Source organism: Bufo gargarizans, chromosome 1, assembly GCF_014858855.1.
Source record: "Bufo gargarizans isolate SCDJY-AF-19 chromosome 1, ASM1485885v1, whole genome shotgun sequence".
Taxonomy (NCBI): domain Eukaryota; kingdom Metazoa; phylum Chordata; class Amphibia; order Anura; family Bufonidae; genus Bufo; species Bufo gargarizans.
Window position 1 is genome coordinate 457,895,172 of NC_058080.1, and position 19,477 is coordinate 457,914,648.

At 49.0% G+C, this 19,477-nt stretch overlaps 1 protein-coding gene across 2 annotated transcripts in view; it reads left to right on the forward strand.

The window, feature by feature from the left end:
• The window catches only part of SMC5 (structural maintenance of chromosomes 5), a 152,843-nt gene that overhangs the window by 15,555 nt on the left and 117,811 nt on the right, over positions 1-19,477 (forward strand). For both annotated transcript variants that reach the window (XM_044272871.1, XM_044272877.1), the window contains exons 5-9: positions 1,998-2,132; positions 13,219-13,359; positions 13,537-13,698; positions 16,418-16,489; positions 16,590-16,845. In XM_044272871.1, the coding sequence (XP_044128806.1) occupies positions 1,998-2,132; positions 13,219-13,359; positions 13,537-13,698; positions 16,418-16,489; positions 16,590-16,845 (766 nt within the window). The remainder of the gene's footprint in view (positions 1-1,997; positions 2,133-13,218; positions 13,360-13,536; positions 13,699-16,417; positions 16,490-16,589; positions 16,846-19,477) is intronic.

The following is a 19,477-nucleotide window of genomic DNA, read 5'->3' on the forward strand; positions in this document are numbered from 1 at the left end:
GATTTCCACCCACCAATGCCTGGTGCATAAGACTAGATCATCCATGGTGTCACACCAACACTTGGACAAAAGAGACTGGTTGGTTTCTTCTGGCTACCTTCCTCATCTACTATTCTGATGCTGCCACACATCTGATGCCATGTGCTCCTTCTTTCACCCATCTTCAGCTGGTACTCGTATTGCCACCCACCTCCCCACTCTGTCACCGGGTCACTCTGTGGTCTCCTGATACTGCTGCCACCTCCACACTGTCACTTTGCTACTTTGTGGTCTCCTGCTGCTGCCGCCAACTCCACACTGTCATTGTGCCACTGTGGCATCCTGATGCTGCTGCCGACACCTCCACACTGTCATTGGGCCACTCTGTTCCCTCCTCATGCTGTGGCTCCCACCTCCGCACTGTCATTGTGCTAATTTGTGGCCTCCTGATGCTGCTGCCGCCACCTCCAGACTCTGTTAGAGGGCCACTCTCTGGATTTCTCATGTTGTTCCCACCCTCCCCACCTCATGACTGGGCCACTATTTTGCCTTTCGGCCTGGCTGACCTCATCATTTATTTGACACTTCTTCTGATCTGTCGGAAGGAAAAATGAGACGCACAGCAGATCCTGTCCGTGTAGCAGCTGTATGGTCCTATCAGAATTGGCTTGTCATTTGGTAGCTAAAAGCATGAGTGGGTACAAAACACAGAAGACATGCAAATATTCTATTAACGTGTCACCTCTGTTTTGGATCCACTTCTTTTTTTTTTTTTTTTTTTTTCTTTTGGGGCATTAGCAATACTTATGGATTACTGACCAAATGCTGACAGTGAAGGCAGATGCTCCACAGACAGGATCCGTTTTTTGGGGGTTATTGTTTTGACCGATCAGAGGAAGGGCAAAATAATCAGTGACGTCCACACACTTGCTCCTGACACCCTCTCCACTCTGTCAGGGGAGCTCTACTTGTAGAAGCGTTTAATAGATCAGGTTCTGTAGACATCTATGTGGGATCAGATGCCGACGATGTAAAAGGAGTGCGCTTCTTGATGCTAACATTGACCTGTAAGGCTGAGTTCACACTTGAGTTATTTGGTCAGTTTTGGCCCCGTGACTGCCCAAATAAGTGAAGTGTGCAGTGATTTTAAAAGCGACGCCTGTCCTCTACAGGTCATACTGACTCAGACTATCATTGTACTACCACAGCAGACTCCCTATGCGTGTTACTGCAAGGCACAATGTTCTACACCACTATAAAGGCTCTCTGCAGCCAGGAAATAGCAGTTTTTTTTAATGCGATTCGCCGTGAATAATGTCAGATTGAACCAAACTTTTTGTTTATTTTTTATTTGGTGAACCGGCCAAATCGAATTTTTAAAAAATTCGCTCATCTCTAGTAATTACACTTGAGGCCCAACCCCTATATCGTCATTAATGTCTAATAGGTTTGGAAACAAAGAAATGGACCCTATTGGCAAGTGATTAGCTCCGAAGGCAGCCCAAAAAATGTTTTCCTGGATCTTTGGAGCCCACTATTACATCAGAGCCTGGCCCCACTGTAGAATCCTCTGGTGCTGCAGTTGTAATAATATAGATAAAGAATCATGCATATGACCGTATTTGGCATCTGAATCCGACCTACATTTTTTTTGCAGAAAGCTCAGACTCGTTCATTCCTTTGGGACTGCAGAAAGGAAAAAAAAAAAAAAAAAAAAAGCAGCACACGGATTTCATTCATGTGCTGTCTGCATCTGTATGTCTGTTCCGTAAATCATAGAGCATGTCCTTCGCTTGTTTGTATCGCAGACAAGAATAATCATTTCTAGTGATGAGAAAAATGCAGAGTGCACACGGAAGTTATCCGTATTTTGCAGCACCGTGGATTGTGGGCCACAATGTGGACACGGTCGTATGCATAAGGTCCAAGACAATAGTCTCATCATTTATGGCCGACAGTTTAACGGAGTTGGAGGAATCCTGTATGGCTTAATTTTTTTCCTTGTTATCATTTTGCAGGATAAAGTTGGTGAGTTTGCCAAATTATCTAAAATTGAGCTACTGGAAGCAACAGAGAAGTCTATTGGACCTCCAGAGATGTACAACTATCACAGTGAATTGAAAAACTTCCGGAAAAATGAAAAAGAACTTGAGGTACTACCTTGAAATCTTAGGTCAATTTTACTTGGAGCATATTTCCTACGCTAAATATGCTCATGTATCAACTGTATTTCCCATTCTGGACCCTGTTCCTGTGACATGGACTCATTGCATTATAATGCTTTGTGTTCCTGCCCAAGACCTCTGCTGTACTGAATTGTACTAACGTAATGCCGTCAGTATAGGGGAGTTCAGGCAGGAACACACTACATTAAAAAATAATTCTAATGCCGTGAGTCTGTTGCCCCGGCTCCTATAGGCTCCGTTCTCCCACCTCTGGCCACGCCCTGCTACACTAGATTGACAGGGCCAGGCAGCGTTCACCTCCTTCTGCCGCCCTGTGCGCTGGGGGAGATCTTGCGCCATTCAGTATTCGGCACGGGCAGGAAGCTGGCAGCCGGCGAGCGCCCCTCACTCACTGCGCCGTATACTGAATGGGACGGTGCAGGCGCAAGATTTACACTGCAGACAGGGCCGGAGGTAGGAGACCAGCTCTGCCTGGCCCTGTCAATCTAGTGTAGCAGGGCGTGGCCAGAGGTGGGAGAACGGAGCCTCTAGGAGCAGGGGGCAACGCCCCCCGCTCCTAGAGGCTAACTAGCATATTATAAAAGTTTGTTTTTCTCAAGGCTTCAGGCAGTGAGATGGCACTAATATATATAGTTATGTTCAGCTGACATTAGCACATCGCTAATGTCAGCCAGCTTAATACCCATTTTTCAGGTGACAGAAACCCTTTAACCTCATAGCTTGTGGGACAATAAGATATTGCACTTTACTTAAACCATTACTTAGGCCTGTATTACACCAACAGGTTATCTAACAGAGTTTGGTTAGCTGGCCTATTACACACACAAATCTTTTGTTATACACACACCAACTATTGGTCTGATTAGACAGAGATTGGTCAGATAATCTGTTGGTGTAATAAAAGCCTAAGGCTACTTTCACACAAGCTTTAAAGTTTTCTGGTATTGAATTCCGTCATAGGGGCTCAATACCGGAAAAAAACGCTTCAGTTTTGTCCTAATGCATTCTGAATCGAAAGCAATCCGTTCAGTATGCATCAGGATGTCTTCCGTTCCATCCCTTTTACGGTATTTGGCTGTAGAAAATACCACAGCATGCTGCTGTATTTTCTCCGGCCAAAATTCCCAAACGCATTCATTTCCATTGAAATGTATTAATGCCGGATCCGGTACCAAGTGTTCAGGAAATTGCCGCATTGACGGATCCCGTTTTCCGGTCTGCGCATGCAAAAATTAAAAATATCTGATCCATTTTTCCAGATGACACCATAGAGACGGATACGGTATTTCAATGGATTTGTCAGACGGATTCTTCACTAGTGTGAAAGTACCCTAAGTTACAATGAGATGCAAGCATAGTTACCAAGTGTTCCAGATATTTGGTTAGGTGACGTAAGCACAAGCAGGGGGAAGAGTTATGACAATGAAACCACCTGGCACAGTCCAGTTACTCCTAATCGTGTCTAATTTAAATAACAAAATGTGAATTTTAGCCCTGTAACAACCCCTGTTGCCCAAAACTTCTGACATAATATTATGATGTCAAAAGTTTTTTTTAAATTCCTTTAAAGGGGTTATCCAATTTCATAAACTGCCCTTCCCATGCGCCGGGCCCCTCAGAGGGAATATACTTGCCTCGCTCCCTGCGCTGCTACTGGTCCCCGCACTGTGGGGGGGAGTGGGGGCAGGCAATGGCAGGCCGGGACGGGGACGAGCCTCCCTAGCGTTACCCGCGATGCTAGGGAGGCTCGTCCCTGTCCCCGCCTGCCATTGGCTGCTCCCTCCCGACGTCGGATGTTTTCAACCGTGTACAGGGAGAAGCAGCGGTGGTGCGGGGAGCGAGGTAAGTATATTCCCTCTGAGGGGCCCTGCACATGGGGGGGCGGGCTGTTTTGTGAAATCGGATAACCCCTTTAAAGGAAAGCCGTCATAAGACAATGACCTATTGTTTAAATCAAATTCTGTTTTTGTTAAACATATTTCTCGCCCATTTTCCTTGGGGGACACAGACCTTGGGTATAGCTCAGCTCCCTAGGAGGCGTGACACTAAGTAAAACTGTTAAGCCCCTCCTCCATCAGCTATACCCTCACCCTGGAGATAGAGGCTACCAGTTTTAGCTTAGTGTCCAAGGAGGCAAGACACTCCCTGCTACTGCAGGGCTGTTTTCTCCTTGTTATTTTTACTTTTTCTTCTAATTTTGTTATTTTATTTTTTCCTAGGGATACCAGAGACGCATTTGACCTCTCTGCTCTCCCGGGGTTGAGCTGCGCCAGTGCCAATTTATCTGCACTGCTGCCTCCCCCACAGAAGCAATAGGAGGATCTGGGCAGCAATGGCTCCCCTACATCCCGCCAGCTAGGGGGTCGCCCGCACGCCAAGCCCCTCTTCCAGCTTCCTGCCACTGCGGTGCCAGTGGTTGAAGGGGCGACCCTGCTGGAAAGGACTGAGGGTGAAGACGTCGCACGGTGAGATGGCTATTCCAGCCCATACCCCGTCCCTATCTGCAGCATCTACCCCTCTGGGTAAGGGGGGCACCCGTGGTCGCTCATTCTGAGCGCTCATCTGCAGGACAATGCAGCACAGCAGCATCCTCAGCACCCCCACGCTTTTCCCCCCCACGCTGCTATCTTTCTCCCCCCCCCCCTCCCCCTCATCGGGGCTGACTCCATTTTTCTCTTCTCTCTCTCCCCCTTCCCGCCGAGAACGGGGGGCGGGGCTTAGCGGTCCCGGCAGGGGGCGGGGCTTCCGCGCGTCATTTTGGGGGCGGAGCTACGTTCTCCTTCACAGGAGACATTTCAAGCGCTGGAGGGGGCGGAGCTTGTTCCCCGCGCTTTCTGCTGAGGTTTCCCGCGCTTCCTCACTCCTGACAGGAAGCTGGGACACGGTGGGGGACTCTAACCTCCTGTGTACATCGCTCGGCTTCTGTGGGCGCTCTCTGCTGCTCTCTGCTGCTCACTGCTTCTCTGCTGCTGCTGATCTGGGCCATCTCCTGACGTTCTTCTGAGGCACTGGTAGGACAGTTAACCCTCTCCTAACCCTCCTGGTCATAGCTGCTATAACCCTTTGTGGTCTCTATATTAGAGTACAACCACACTTCAGCATGTCAGATCCCACAGGTGCCCCCAAACCCTGGTACCATGCCTGTACCGCCTGTAAGGAACTTTTTCCGCGTGGGCAATCTGAGCCGCATTGCCTTGCATGTCAGGCCCCGGTGCAGGGCCCGCTTCCCGCTGCGCCCCCCGGTGCCTCTGAACCCACTGACTGGGCTAGGTCTCTGTCTCAGGCGGTGGAAAGCCTTACACACGTAGTGGGCCGTCTCGTGGATAGACCGCCTCTCCCGCAGGCTGCCACAATCCCTGTCGCACCCGCTGGGACTACCGTTTCTGCCGCCCCCACTGGTTCCCTGCCTCCCAGCGAATCTTCCAGGGCCCGGCATACTCAGAAACGTTCAAGGGTTGAGCGCACATCTTCTCCAGATGCTTTGCTCTCTCCGCCATGCGTGCGAGCTCAGTCAAGTCTATCCTCTCAAAGGGATACGCTTTCTGAGGGAGAACTGGCGGATTCGGACGTGGACATGGACTCAGAGCTTCCGTCCAAATTGGCGTCCGCGGTGGGGCATCTTGTCACTAGCATCCGTGATACCTTTCAGCTACATGATGACCCCCCCAGCTCTGAACAGGCCGGCGTGTCCTTTCTCCGCCCCAAACAGGCCTCCAAGGTTTTTTTCCATACACGCTGATTTTTCTTCTGTGGTATCCAAGGCTTGGACTCGGCCTAACGTCCGCTTTATTACACCCAAAAAGCTGGACATTTGTTATCCCTTTCCAGCGGATTCTGTGACCACGTGGACATCCCCGCCTAAGGTTGATCCTCCCATGGCTCGCCTGTCCAAAAGCACTACTATTCCTGTACAGGACGGATCTTCCCTCCAGTCTGTTGAGGACCGTCGTACGGAATCCCTCTCCAAGGCCATATTTACTGCCTCTGGTTCGGCCCTTAGACCGGTCTTTGCCTCCGCCTGGGTTGGCAAAGCGGTCTCTGAATGGGGTTTGCAACTGGAACGGGAGTTAGGGTCGGACGTCCCTGTTCAGGACCTCCGTTCCTTAGCCCAACTAATTGTTCAGGCCGGAAAATTCGTCTGTGAGGCCTCCCTTGATGCGGGTGCCCTCATTGCCCGTTCCTCTGCCCTGGCAGTTTCTGTCAGGAGGGAACTCTGGCTGAAGGTTTGGGCGGCGGACGCCGCTTCCAAACGCTCTTTGGCCGGCCTACCATTCACAGGTTCCCGCCTGTTCGGAACCCGTCTGGACGAACTTATATCAGAGGCCACGGGTGGGAAGAGTACTCACCTCCCCCAGTCCAGGCCAATGGGCGCCCCCCGTGGTCGCGCTGGTTCGTCCCGTTTTCGGTCCTTTCGCAAGCCCACCGGGTCTAGACCCGCGGCCAGTTCTTCTTCCTCTGGCCCAGCCCAGGATAGACGCAAGAAGCCGTTTTTTCGGACGCAACCTACCTGGCGCAAGTCCCAGCCTGCACGGGCTCCCACAGGCCAGCAGCCCTCTGCCTGAAGGTGCGCCCCCACCCACCCGGGTGGGGGGCCGCCTTCTCCTATTCAGGAACGTATGGCGGGCCCACATCTCAGACGCATGGGCGCTCGAGATTGTATCTTGCGGATACAAAATCGAATTTGCGTCCATTCCGCCAGACCGTTTCTTCCGATCCCGTCCTCCGCGAGATCCCGTACGAGTGGCCGCCTTCTTCGCGGCCATTCACTCTCTAATGGACAAGGGTGTCGTCGCCCCCGTGCCTCCGACGGAAAGGTTCAGGGGGTTCTACTCGAACCTCTTTGTGGTTCCCAAGAAGGAAGGCTCAGTGCGTCCGATCTTGGACCTAAAACGCCTGAACCGTTTTCTCCGACTGCAGAGATTCCGGATGGAGTCTCTCAGGTCCGCAGTGGCCTCCCTGGAAAGAGGGGATTTCATGGCCTCAATCGACATTCAGGATGCATACCTCCACGTTCCGGTTGCTCCATGTCATCACCGCTTCCTGCGCTTTGCGGTGGGGGACGATCACTTCCAATTCGTCGCCCTTCCCTTTGGTCTGGCGACTGCTCCTCGAGTGTTCACCAAGGTCCTGGCCCCTGTCTTGGCCCTTCTACGTTCAAGAAGTGTTTTTCTTCTCCCATACTTGGACGACATCCTGGTCAAGGCACCCTCCTTCTCTCAGACATCCCGCAGTGTGGAACTCACTCTGGAGACCCTGACGCGGTTCGGTTGGATTATCAACCACCCCAAATCTTCCCTTACCCCCTCCAGACGGCTGATCTTCCTGGGGATGCTCCTGGACAGAGTTGGCGGAGGTCCGCCTTCCGTCGGACAAGCGTCTGGCCCTTCGCGGGTCGGTTCGCAGTCTCCTCCGTCATCACCGCCCTTCCCTCAGATCCAGCATGCGGTTGTTGGGAAAGATGGTTGCCTGTTTCGAAGCGGTGCCGTTCGCACAATTCCGATCCCGCACCTTTCAGAGGGCAATTCTGTCGGCCTGGGACAAATCACTGAGGAGTCTGGACAGGACCTTTCTTCTGCCTCCCCTGGCTCGAGCTTCCCTCGGCTGGTGGTTGCATATCCCTCTAAGGGGGAAGTCCTTCCTTCCACTGAACTGGCTGGTGATTACCACAGATGCCAGCTTACGGGGGTGGGGGGGGGTTTTCCCTCCCCGGTCCGTCCAGGGCGTTTGGTCTCTATCGGAGTCCAGACTTCCAATCAATATTCTGGAACTGAGGGCGATTCTTCTGTCCCTCAGACACTGGACCAATCTGCTGAGGGCCACCCTGTTCGGATCCAGTCGGACAATGCCACGGCTGTGGCATACATAAACCATCAGGGAGGCACTCGCAGCGCTGCAGCGATGCAAGAGGTGACCCTCATTCTCCTCTGGGCGGAGACGCACGTGCCGGCCTTATCTGCGATTTACATCCCGGGGGTGGACAACTGGGCGGCGGATTTCCTCAGCCGGTCCACCATCGACCCGGGAGAATGGTCCCTGCACCCAGAGGTGTTCGAAGCCCTTTGTCTTCGCTGGGGTCGCCCCGACGTGGACCTCATGGCCTCCAAATTCAACCACAAGGTCCCCCTATACCTGGCCAGGGCACGGGACCCGAAGGCATACGGCGCTGACGCGCTCGTCCTTCCGTGGCGCGAATTCTCCCTTCTGTACGTCTTTCCTCCTTTTCCCCTCCTGCCACGGGTTCTTCGGAGGATCGCGGCAGAGGGCGTCCCCGCGATTCTAATCGCCCCGGATTGGCCCCGCCGGTCTTGGTACGCCGACCTAATGTTGCTGTTGGCAGACGCACCGTGGCCACTGCCCTCCAGGGAAGACCTTCTCTCTCAGGGACCGATCTTCCACGAGCATTTAGGCTCGCTACGTTTGACGGCGTGGCTATTGAGACCGCCGTCTTAACGCGACGGGGTTTCTCCGCGGACGTAGTCCGCACCATGATCCGGGCTCGTAAGCCCGTATCCTCTAGGATCTACTATCGGGTTTGGAGGTCCTATCTGGGGTTCTGTGAGTCCCGGAGCATCCCACCTCTCCGGTTTTCTCTTCCCACAATCCTGTCCTTCCTCCAGTCGGGTCTGGACCTGGGGCTGTGCCTCAGTTCTCTGAAGGGTCAGATTTCGGCGCTGTCTATTCTTCTCCAGCGTCCCCTGGCCCCTCTAGGGCCAATTAAGACCTTTTTACAAGGGGTGGCTCACTCTGTTCCGCCGTACCGCCCTCCAGTTCCTTCCTGGGACCTGAATGTGGTGCTCTCGGCGCTCCAATCAGCCCCCTTCGAGCCTTTACGGGAGGTCTCCCTTCGCCTTCTGTCCTGCAAGGTCATCTTTCTTGTGGCCGTCACGTCTCTCCGACGGGTGTCGGAGTTAGCGGCTCTTTCTTGCTCCGAACCTTTCCTGATCTTCCACCAGGATAAGGTTGTGCTTCGGCCTGTCCCGACTTTCCTGCCAAAGGTGGTCTCCGCCTTTCACATCAATGAGGACATCGTCCTTCCGTCGCTCTGTCCCTCTCCTTCCCACCCCAGAGAACGGGAACTGCACCGTCTGGATGTGGTCAGGGCGTTGAGGATTTACTTGGAGGTCACCGGGTCCTTTCGGCGCACGGACTCCCTGTTTGTGGTTCCGGAGGGTTCGCGCAAAGGGTTGGCGGTCTCCAAGGTGGCTATTGCCAGTTTCATTAAACTGGCGGTGTCTGAGGCTTATCGAGCCAAGGGCAGACCTCCGCCTTTTGGCGTCACTGCTCATTCCACCAGAGCAGTCGGAGCTTCCTGGGCGCAGAGGCATCGGGCCTCGGCTGAACAGTTGTGCAAAGCAGCCACTTGGTCCTCTCTGCACACTTTCACAAAGTTCTATAGGGTGCATACGCATGCATCAGCGGATGCTGCGTTGGGCCGCCTGGTTTTGCAGGCAGCGGTTTCCTGATGCTCTGGTGGTGTTCCGCCTTGGGGTTGTGGTCCCTCCCTTCTTGGACTGCTCTTGAACGTCCCAAGGTCTGTGTCCCCCAAGGAAAATGGGCGAGAAAAGGAGATTTTTGTATAACTTACCAGTTAAATCTCTTTCTCGCTCTTCCTTGGGGGACACAGCACCCACCCTTCTGTGTTTGGTTACAGGGTTATGGTCTGGCGCCCCGTTGGGTTGCTGGCTGGTTGTTTCCGTTATTGGTTGTTATCCTTTCACTACTTGGACACGCAACTGGTAGCCTCTATCTCCAGGCTGAGGGTATAGCTGATGGAGGAGGGGCTTAACAGTTTTACTTAGTGTCACGCCTCCTAGGGAGCTGAGCTATACCCAAGGTCTGTGTCCCCCAAGGAAGAGCGAGAAAGAGATTTAACTGGTAAGTTATACAAAAATCTCCTTTTTCGAAAGAATTTTTAATGATAGACTGCCGCTTCCTTTTCTGTAGAGATCTTTTTAGCAGCCATCTCCCTATCATCACAGGCAGGATTACAATGAAAGATAACACCTCTGTAAATACAGTACCGGAAATGGGGGGGAAAAAGAACACCTAGAAGGAGTTATTATTATTATTATTATTATTATTTATTATTTAAGCGCCATTCATTCCATAGCGCTGTACATATGATAAGGGGTGCACATACATAATACAGACAATTGCACTAATCATAAACAAAATGAGTTACAAACTGGTACAGAAGGAGAGAGGGCCCTGCCCGTGAGGGCTTACAATCTACATGGTATGGGAGAAGGACACAGTAGGTGCGGGTGAAGCAGGTCGTGGCGGTATAGAGGCAGCAGGGTCACTGGTTGTAGGCTTGTCTGAAGAGGTGGGTTTTCAGGTTTCTTTTGAAGGATTCCACTGTAGGTGAGAGTCTGATATGTTGGGGTAGCGAGTTCCAGAGTATGGGGGATGCACGGGAGAAATCCTGGAGTCGATTGTGGGAAGAGGCAATAAGAGGAGAGGAGAGAAGGAGGTCTTGTGAGGATCGGAGAGTGCGTGTGGGGGTGTATCGGGAAATTAGCTCAGAGATGTAGGGAGGGGACAGGTTATGGACGGCCTTGTATGTATTTGTAAGTACTTTGAAGTGAATTCGTTGGGCAATTGGGAGCCAGTGAAGGGATTGGCAAAGGGGAGAGGCAGAGGAATAATAGGGTGAGAGGTGGATTAGTCGGGCAGCAGAGTTGAGGATAGATTAGAGGGGTGCGAGAGTGCTAGATGGAAGGCCACAGAGGAGAATGTTGCAGTAGTCTAGGCGGGAGATAATAAGGGCATGTACAAGTATTTTCGCAGATTCAAAGTTAAGGAAAGCGCGGATGCGGGAGATGTTTTTGAGTTGGAGACGGCAGGTGGTGGAAAGGGCTTGGATGTGCGGTCGGAAGGAAAGGGCAGAATCCAAGATCACTCCAAGGCAGCGGGCTTTGTTGACTGGGGATAGTGTGCAGCCTTTGATCGTGATAGATAGGTCTGTAGGGGGGGTTTGAACAAGATGGGGGAAAGATTATGAATTCTGTCTTATCCATGTTAAGTTTAAGAAAGCGAGAGGCAAAGAAGGATGATATAGAAGATAGACATTGTGGGATTCTAGATAGTAAGGTGGTGATGTCTGGACCAGAGAGGTAGATTTGTGTGTCATCAGCGTAGGAGTGATACTGAAAGCCATAGGACGCTATGAGCTGTCCCAGGCCAAAAGTGTAGATAGAGAAGAGCAGGGGTCCTAGGACAGAGCCTTGCGGGACACCAACAGAGAGGGAATGAGACGAGGAGGTGGTGCGGGAGTGGGAGACGCTGAATGTCCGGTCTGTGAGGTATGATGTGATCCAGGAGAGGGCCAGGTCAGTGATGCCAAGAGATGAGAGCGTTTGCAACAGAAGGGAGTGGTCAACAGTGTCGAAGGCAGAGGACAGGTCAAGGAGAAGGAGGACAGAGTATTGTTTCTTGGTTTTGGCTGTGAGTAGGTCATTGGTGACTTTGGTAAGGGCAGTCTCGGTCGAGTGGTGGAGTCGGAAGCCAGATTGTAGGCGGTCAAAGAGGGAGCAGGAGGAGAGGTGGGAGGACAGTTCTGAATGGACATGTTGTTCAAGTAGCTTTGAGGCATACGGAAGAAGTGATATGGGGCGATAACTGGACAAGGAAGATGGGTCAAGTGAAGGTTTTTGAGATAAAAAGCCTGCAATATGGCAATGCTGCAGGGTGTTACATGTAGTGATCAAAGTTCCAAGATCCCTACTCTACATACAGATGTTCCGCAGACTTATTTTTGTCTGGCATCGCTCACATACGTGACTGATTGGTTGTTTTTGAAGTGTTCACTATGTCACCATTTGTGCAATTAAAGGACTTTAAAAACGGTTGAATAGTGAACTTCGAGAAGCTGAACGGTCCATTTATCAAATATTGGAAAGAGCTGGTCAAGAAGTTTCTGTTGTGCATTAATGGGGTTGACAGTGATCAGAGGACGGCACTCACACGCATATAAAGAGTTCTAGACAGTCAAGCCAGACAGATGCACACCAGGATACCTGCATAAGAAGAGCTGTTACATATCGAAGAGCAGACATGGCATCACAGATTGGTTCTGCAGTAGCTCCTGCAGTGACTGCTCAGGACCATAAGAAACAGGACTGCATGCACACACAGTCCACTAGCATGTTTTCCACTGACCCCCTCATCATCGCCAAGAGCACCTACACTGGTGCAGAGAAAACACCATTGGAGGCATGAATGGCAAAGAGTAGCGTTCAGTGATGACAGCAGTTTATGCCTTGGTACTAATGATGGCCGCATCAGAGTTTTGTAGGATTGCTGTAGTACGCGTACTGCAATAATGCACCGTGCAGAGACGCACAGAAACAACACCAGGTGTCATGGTGAGGAGCACAATTGCCTTCCATGGCCGTTTCAGTCTGGTATTCCTGAAGGGAATTGTCCAGGACATTGTGTGATTTAGTCGTAAGGTCAATTAGGAGATATGCTGTTTCATCAAGTTAATGCCCTCCCACACACGGCCTGCCTTACACAATCTGATCTTTAGGGTATCCAGCAATTCCCATGCTGGACAGCAGCTAACAACCACCTTGGCTGAATTATAGATCCCAGTTGCCAGCCTCTGTTGTAGCAAGGGGAGATGCTACCTAGTATAAATGTGACCAAAATAAAAGACCCACCAACTTTGGTTGTGTGATCATTGACCAAACGCCACTAGCCATATGCGTTTGTGTTCCATGTGTTTGTTTTTTCACTTTCTGCTGGTCTAGTTAACACAGGATTACACCATTCGTAATAGATCGCAATTTATCTACTCCCCCTCCCTGCACAATAACTTATGCATAGGTCATAAAGTATAGAAAACTCTACCGCAGATGTCCGTAAACATCTCATTGTGCCTAGGTTCCATGTAGCTTCTGTAAAGCCCATGTCTAAATGCCCTTAACAGCATCTCGGGCAATACAGCCCAGACAAGGACAGATCAGAAGAAAGGGCATATGTTCACTATCCAGATTAGTAACAAACAATATAGATGATACATGTTCATATGTTTGTTTTGATCTTTTAGGATGCTTGTAAAAGCAAAGAAGAGTTTTTGGAAAAATTAAAGCAAAGAAATGAAAGATACAAGCAAGATGTTGAAAGATATTATGAGAGAAAGCGCCACCTTGATAAAATAGAGATGCTGGAAAGGAAACGCCCTTGGGTGGTAATTATACATTTAATAGATATCTTTATAAGCTGTAAGTTGTGCAAATGTACAATTTGCCAATATCTGGAATTTCAAACCATTTAGTACAGTATTAAATCTCCCATTTTGGTATTGATATTACTATGCAAAACATGTCTGTTTAAAAAAAAAGAAAATTCCTTTCTTCTTTGCCAGGAATATGAAAATGTACGTCAGCAATATGAAGAAATAAGGAAAGTACGTGATCAGATAAAAGAAGAATTAAAGCAGAAACAAGAATCCCAAGCTCCACTTACTCAAAAACAACAACAATATGACAAACAACATAAGCAAATTGATGGCAGAATTAAAGAGAAAGTAAGAATTCCTAAAAAAGTTTATTAATCTTTGACCATTTACAATTCAGAGAGTTCATGTACAAAAACAAAAGACATCACAACATAACTGGCTAATATACAACTGAAGCATTAGGAGTGAGGACCCTGCTCGCAAGAGCTTACAATCTATGAGGAAGTGGAGGTGACCCAAAGCTAGTTGATTGTTATATTAAGTAGTCCAGCCATATCTGTACTGAAAGGAGTGGTCTATCTGCGTGTGCTAGTGCTTTGGGTGTAGGACTGTCAGAAGATCTGAAGAGTTCGAGGGGTTAAGGAGGGTGAGTCAGTTTAGGAAGCTTTATAAGCCTGCCTGAAAAGATGTGTTTGAAGGTAGGGAAGTTGAGAATTGACCTGATATTCTGGGACAGAGTCTTCCAGAGAGTAGATGCAGCTCGAGAAAAGTCTTGAAGACGGGAGAGAGCTACGAATTATGGAGGATGTTAATCTTAGATCAGGATTTGATTTACCGTATATACTTGAGTATAAGACGACCCGAATATAAGCCGAGGCCCCTAATTTTACCCCCCAAAAATGGGAAAAATTATTGACTCGAGTATAAGACTAGGGTGGGAAATGCAGCAGCTACTGGTAAATTAAAAAAAAAAAAAATAGATACCGTACCAATAAAATTATATTCATAAATTATATTCATTGAGGCATCAGTAGGTTAAAGGTTTTTGAATATTTATTTCAAAGAAAAACAATATGGTATCAACAATAACTTTAACAGTACAAAAACCAACTAAAGCGAATATTCGATTTTTGAATACCCGTTCATGCAAATTTTTATATTTTGAATGCGTTTTTATATATATATATATATATATATATATATATATATATATATATATATATATATATATATATATATATATAATTTTATTTTTTTTTGTGAATTTTCGCAATCAAGACCTAGACTCGAGTATAAGACGAGGGGGCTTTTTGAGCACAAAAATATGTGCCAAAAAACTCGTCTTATACTCGAGTATATACGGTAATACCTTTCTGAGAATTACTGTATATGAAATCTGGGAAATTGATTTCATCAGAGACCAATGTAAAATTGGTGCTTTACATAATACAAAATGCATCTACTGGTATCCAGAAGCAATGGAGGCCTAGAAATAAGGGGATTCACTCAAAGTGAGTAGAAAATATTACTTTTGGGTGTGATGTATTAGCCCCTTTCTGCATTGCACCATAATAGTGTGGGGAGTGGGTACTTCATACACCACACAGTACTATAATAGCATTGGATTATGGGTGTCTGTATGTTACAGCTTCTGCAAGACCTAGGATCAGCTATAACTCGGCTTGCTTATTTAACCGCTTGAATGTTGACTCCAGGGATGCTCAACCTGCGGCCCTCCAGCTGTTGTAAAACTACAACTCCCACGATGCCCTTCTGTGGGCTGTCAGGGAATGATGGGAGTTGTAGTTTTGCAACAGCTGGAAGGCCGCAGGTTGAGCATGCTTGCTGTAGTCAATAACAACCTCAAGACCAAAGTGTTTTTTCAGTGCTAGGCTCCTTTTTATGCCCTTTTTGCATGGTTGTGGCCTACTAATGACCTCCAGGTCTTCCAAGTATGTGAAGTGAACCTGTTAGGGCAGGATGTAATTATTTTTGTTTAGTGGCCCAAAGTTAAAATGAAATACTTTTTTAACCCTTTCTACCCTGTGAGACTTTAAATTTTTTCACTCGTGGCCTTCATAGAACCATAGCTTTTTTTTTTCTTTCACATAGCTGCATGAGGACTTGTTTTTTGCAGGACAAGTTGCTCTTTCTAAAGGCACCATTTACTGTTGCATACAATGAAGTGGGAAGCTGGAAAAATAGGATGAAATTGAAAAAAAAAAAAAAAAAAACACAACTCCGCCACAGTTTTATAGGTTGTCTTTTTATGCATTAAAAAAGGGACCTGTGCCTTTCATCCTCCAGGTCAGTACAAATACATTAGTATAGTTTTTCTTGTGTTTTAACACTTAAACAATAAAAAACTTGTTTTTGCATCATTTTTTCCAGTGTGGTCTGTAGATTTTACTAATACAATTTTGATGTGTGTGACTTCTTGATTCATTTTTATACAATTTTTGGGATGGTAAAGCAACAACAAAAAAAAAAAAAATTGTCCATATTTTTTGTTATTTTATTTTGTTGTTTTTTTTTCAACCTTTTAAAAAGTTCTCCTAGGGACCTTTCTAACATGCAATCATCAGATCACTTCAGTCCTAGAATGTAATGCATTTGACCACGCCATCTGAGGGGTTAAATGTTGCTGATCAGACACTTACATTTAAAACAGCAGGCACCCGGTGGCTATGGCACGTGCTGCACTTGCAAGCAGGCACCATCTTTAAAGAAGGAATTGGGTTAAAATGTGTTCTTGACTTTCCAGTTATTTTTAAATAGGAGATGTATAGTTTATGGCTGGGGAGGGGGGGCTAGAAGTTGTGTTTTTTTTTTTTTTTTTTTCGTTTTCTTTATACAGCAATTGGCAGGGGTGTAATAAACCTCTCTGCCTTGTGACTTAAGAGCCCCAATGTGACGGACAACCAGCTCCCCGCTACTGCAGACTCTGCGAGCACTTTCAGAAATGTCCTGGCAGTCCTATACAGGTCCAGTGGTAGTAAAAATGGGTTTAGGTTCAGAGATATGCAGAGACTCATGAAGGTGTAAAACATTTTCTTACTACTTCCAGGTACTTGAAATTCGGGAAACTTCACAAAAATGCAAACAGAAGCAGGAGGTTTTGGAAAGAAAAGATAAAGAGGTTCGTATTAATTTTAGTATTTGCATAACTACTTCTCCCAAGTTTCTTTTCCTTTTTAAATACTGAATAGCCCTTTTCAATCTCTGTGTAAATACGACAGATAGATGACGTTCAACAGAACTTAAGAATGAGAAAAGATGAAGAATTAGACCGACAAAAGAAGATCTATAACATACGTAAGATGATTGAGGACTGGCAAAATGAGTTGAAGTCGATGGCCAACCAGGACAGTCTTCAACCAGAAATAGATTCCATTGGGACAGAGCTGCGTCATATCCAGAATGAGAAGTCAAATGTTGAAAGTGAACTGAGCGACATACGAATGGAGAAACAAAACCTAGAGAGAGAAAAGAGAGGTAGTGACATGCTTGGTGTTTTATTCACAGCATTAGTATTTAATCGCCTGTCATGTAGGATGCTGGTCCATTCTTGAAGTGATACATGACAACTGTGTAATCAAAGTTTCTCGCCCAGTTTCCTTGGGGGACACAGAAGACCTTGGGTATAGCTCATCTCCATAGGAGGCGTGACACTAAGTGAAAACTGTTAAGCCCCTCCTCCACAGCTATACCCTCAGCCTGGAGAGAGAGACTGCCAGTTTTTGCTTAGTGTCCAAGGAGGCAAGACACTCCCTGCTACTGCAGGGCTGTTTTCTCCTTGTTTTAATTTTTGATTTTTACTTTTAATTTTTTTGGTACGGTTGTGTTCCGTATCAGTCGTGTCTCTGACGGGTGCCGGCATGGCCCTTTTTTTTGTTACGAGCTTTCTGTCTTTTCCAGGACAGGGCTGTTCTGCATCTCGTTTCTTCCTTCCTTCCTTCTGAAGGTGGTGTTGCCTTCGCTTCAACACCTCACCTATTTGGACGTTGTTTGGGCCTGGCCGTTTTTTACTTGGAGATCTCCGACTCTTGCAGTCGTTCGGCCTCTTGGGTTTCCAGGAGGTCTGTGCATAGGGTTGGCAGACTCCAGGGTGGTTTTCCTCCGCTTGATCAGATTGGCTATTGCTGAGGTTACCGCACCTAGGGCAGGATTCTGTCTTTGGTGTCACCGTTCCTTTCACCAGAGCGGTCGGTGCCTCCTGGGCCGGAGGCATTGGGCTTCGGCCGTGCATTTTGGCACGGTGGCCACAGGTCTGCCTTGCACGCCTTACTGAGTTCTACAGGGTGCATACTCTGACTTTGGCAGATGCTGCCTTACCCCGCCTGGGTTTACAGGCGGCGGTTCATTGATGCCTTTCGGGTGCTTCGCCTTGGTGCTGTGGTCCCTCCCCCTTTTGGACTGCTTTTGAACGTCCCAAGGTCTTCTGTGTCCCCCAAGGAAACTGGGCGAGAAAACGAGATTTTTGTATAACTTACCAGTAAAATCTCTTTCTCGTGCTTTTTTCCATTGGGGGACACAGACCATGGGTATAGCTTAGAGGTATTAGTAGGAGGGACACTATGCAAATGAAAGAGCTCCTCCTCCTCGGGCTATACCCCCAGACTCCACCAGGAGGAACTCAGTCTTTGCTTAGTGTCTGGTGAAGGAGGTTGACACTCTCTGATTCTACTCCTTTTTGTTATTTTTATTCTAGATGGGGACACAGGTCGGCATGGCGCCTTCCTGGTCCCCCGTGGAGTGCCCGCCGCCGTCTTTGGGACGTTGCCTGGCTGCCTCCATTTCCCCCCAAGAAGATAAGTGGATCCGGGCTCGACCTGTTAGCTCCGGCATCCCACCAGCTGCTGGGACGCCTGCTGCCTACCCTCCTCCAGAGCACTGTTCTCCTGGATTGGAGTCAGAAGTCTGAAGAGGCGCATCCCTGCTGGTCTGGACATCGAGGGAGCATGCTGAGCAGATAAGTGTTGCACAATCCCTCCCCCTCCCTCTGTGTCTATTTGTCTGTGGCTGCCTGGGTGAGCTTGAAGAAGGATCCTGATGGGGCACTTTCTTCATTTTGGCACTGGAGTACTGGCATCTCTTCCCCTTAAACTGTGGGCTTCAGCGCTTCTCTCGTCGGGCCTTGGCTGCTGCGCTCCCTCAGCGCCTGCCGGCAGGCCGCTCCTCCACGTGGTGCGCTTATTTTCGCGCATATTTTCGCGCTCGCGCATATTTTCGCGCTCGCGCATATTTTCGCGCGCGCGCATATTTTCGCGCGCGCGCATATTTTTCGTGCGCGCGCTTATTTTCGCGCGCTTTTTTCGCGCCATAATGACGCGTTAGGGGAGGCGGAGCCTCGGCATGCCGCTCTGACTCTCCTTACACTGGAGACTCTGTTTGCTCATGGCCGTGCAGCTCCTCATCACTCTACTCCGTTTTGTGCCAGGCAAGCTGGTAGCTCAGTGGTACTGCTGCTGTTGCCCCATGTCCAGGCTTTCTGAGTTCAAAGCCCCTTTCAGCCTTCAAAAATTGTTTATATTATTCTAGATGGGGACACAGGTCGGCATGGCGCCTTCCTGGTCCCCCGTGGAATGCCCGCTGCCGTCCTTGGACGCTGCCTGGCTGCCTCCATTGCCCCCCAAAGAAGACAAGTGGATCCGGGCTCGACCTGCAGCTCTGGTATCCCACCAGCTACTGGGTCTCCTGCTGCCACCCTCCACCAGAACACTGCACTCCTGGACAAGGAGTCAGAAGCCTGATGAGGTGCATCCCTGCTGGTCCTGGAGTCGAGGGAGAAGTTCTGCAGGAGCAGATAAGTATTGCCTGCATCCCTGCCTTACCCCCCTCCTCCACCCCTCCTCCACGTCCCTGGGGGCCTGCGGTCCCCGCTTGGGCATCTGCCATGTCCAGCGCGGCCGCTAAATTGGTCTTAGTCACCAAGGCAACCATGTCCTTTAATCCTGTGGCGCTAACGACTCCATCTCTCTCAGTGGTCCCCACAGTGGGTGACTGACTACGAAGAGGCAGCGTGAGCGGCAGCATCCCACCTCGGATGTCTCTGTCTCTCCACCCCCCTCACCTCGCCGGTGGCGCTTGCGGACTGCTCTTCCCCCTCCCTAGGGAGAGTACTCCG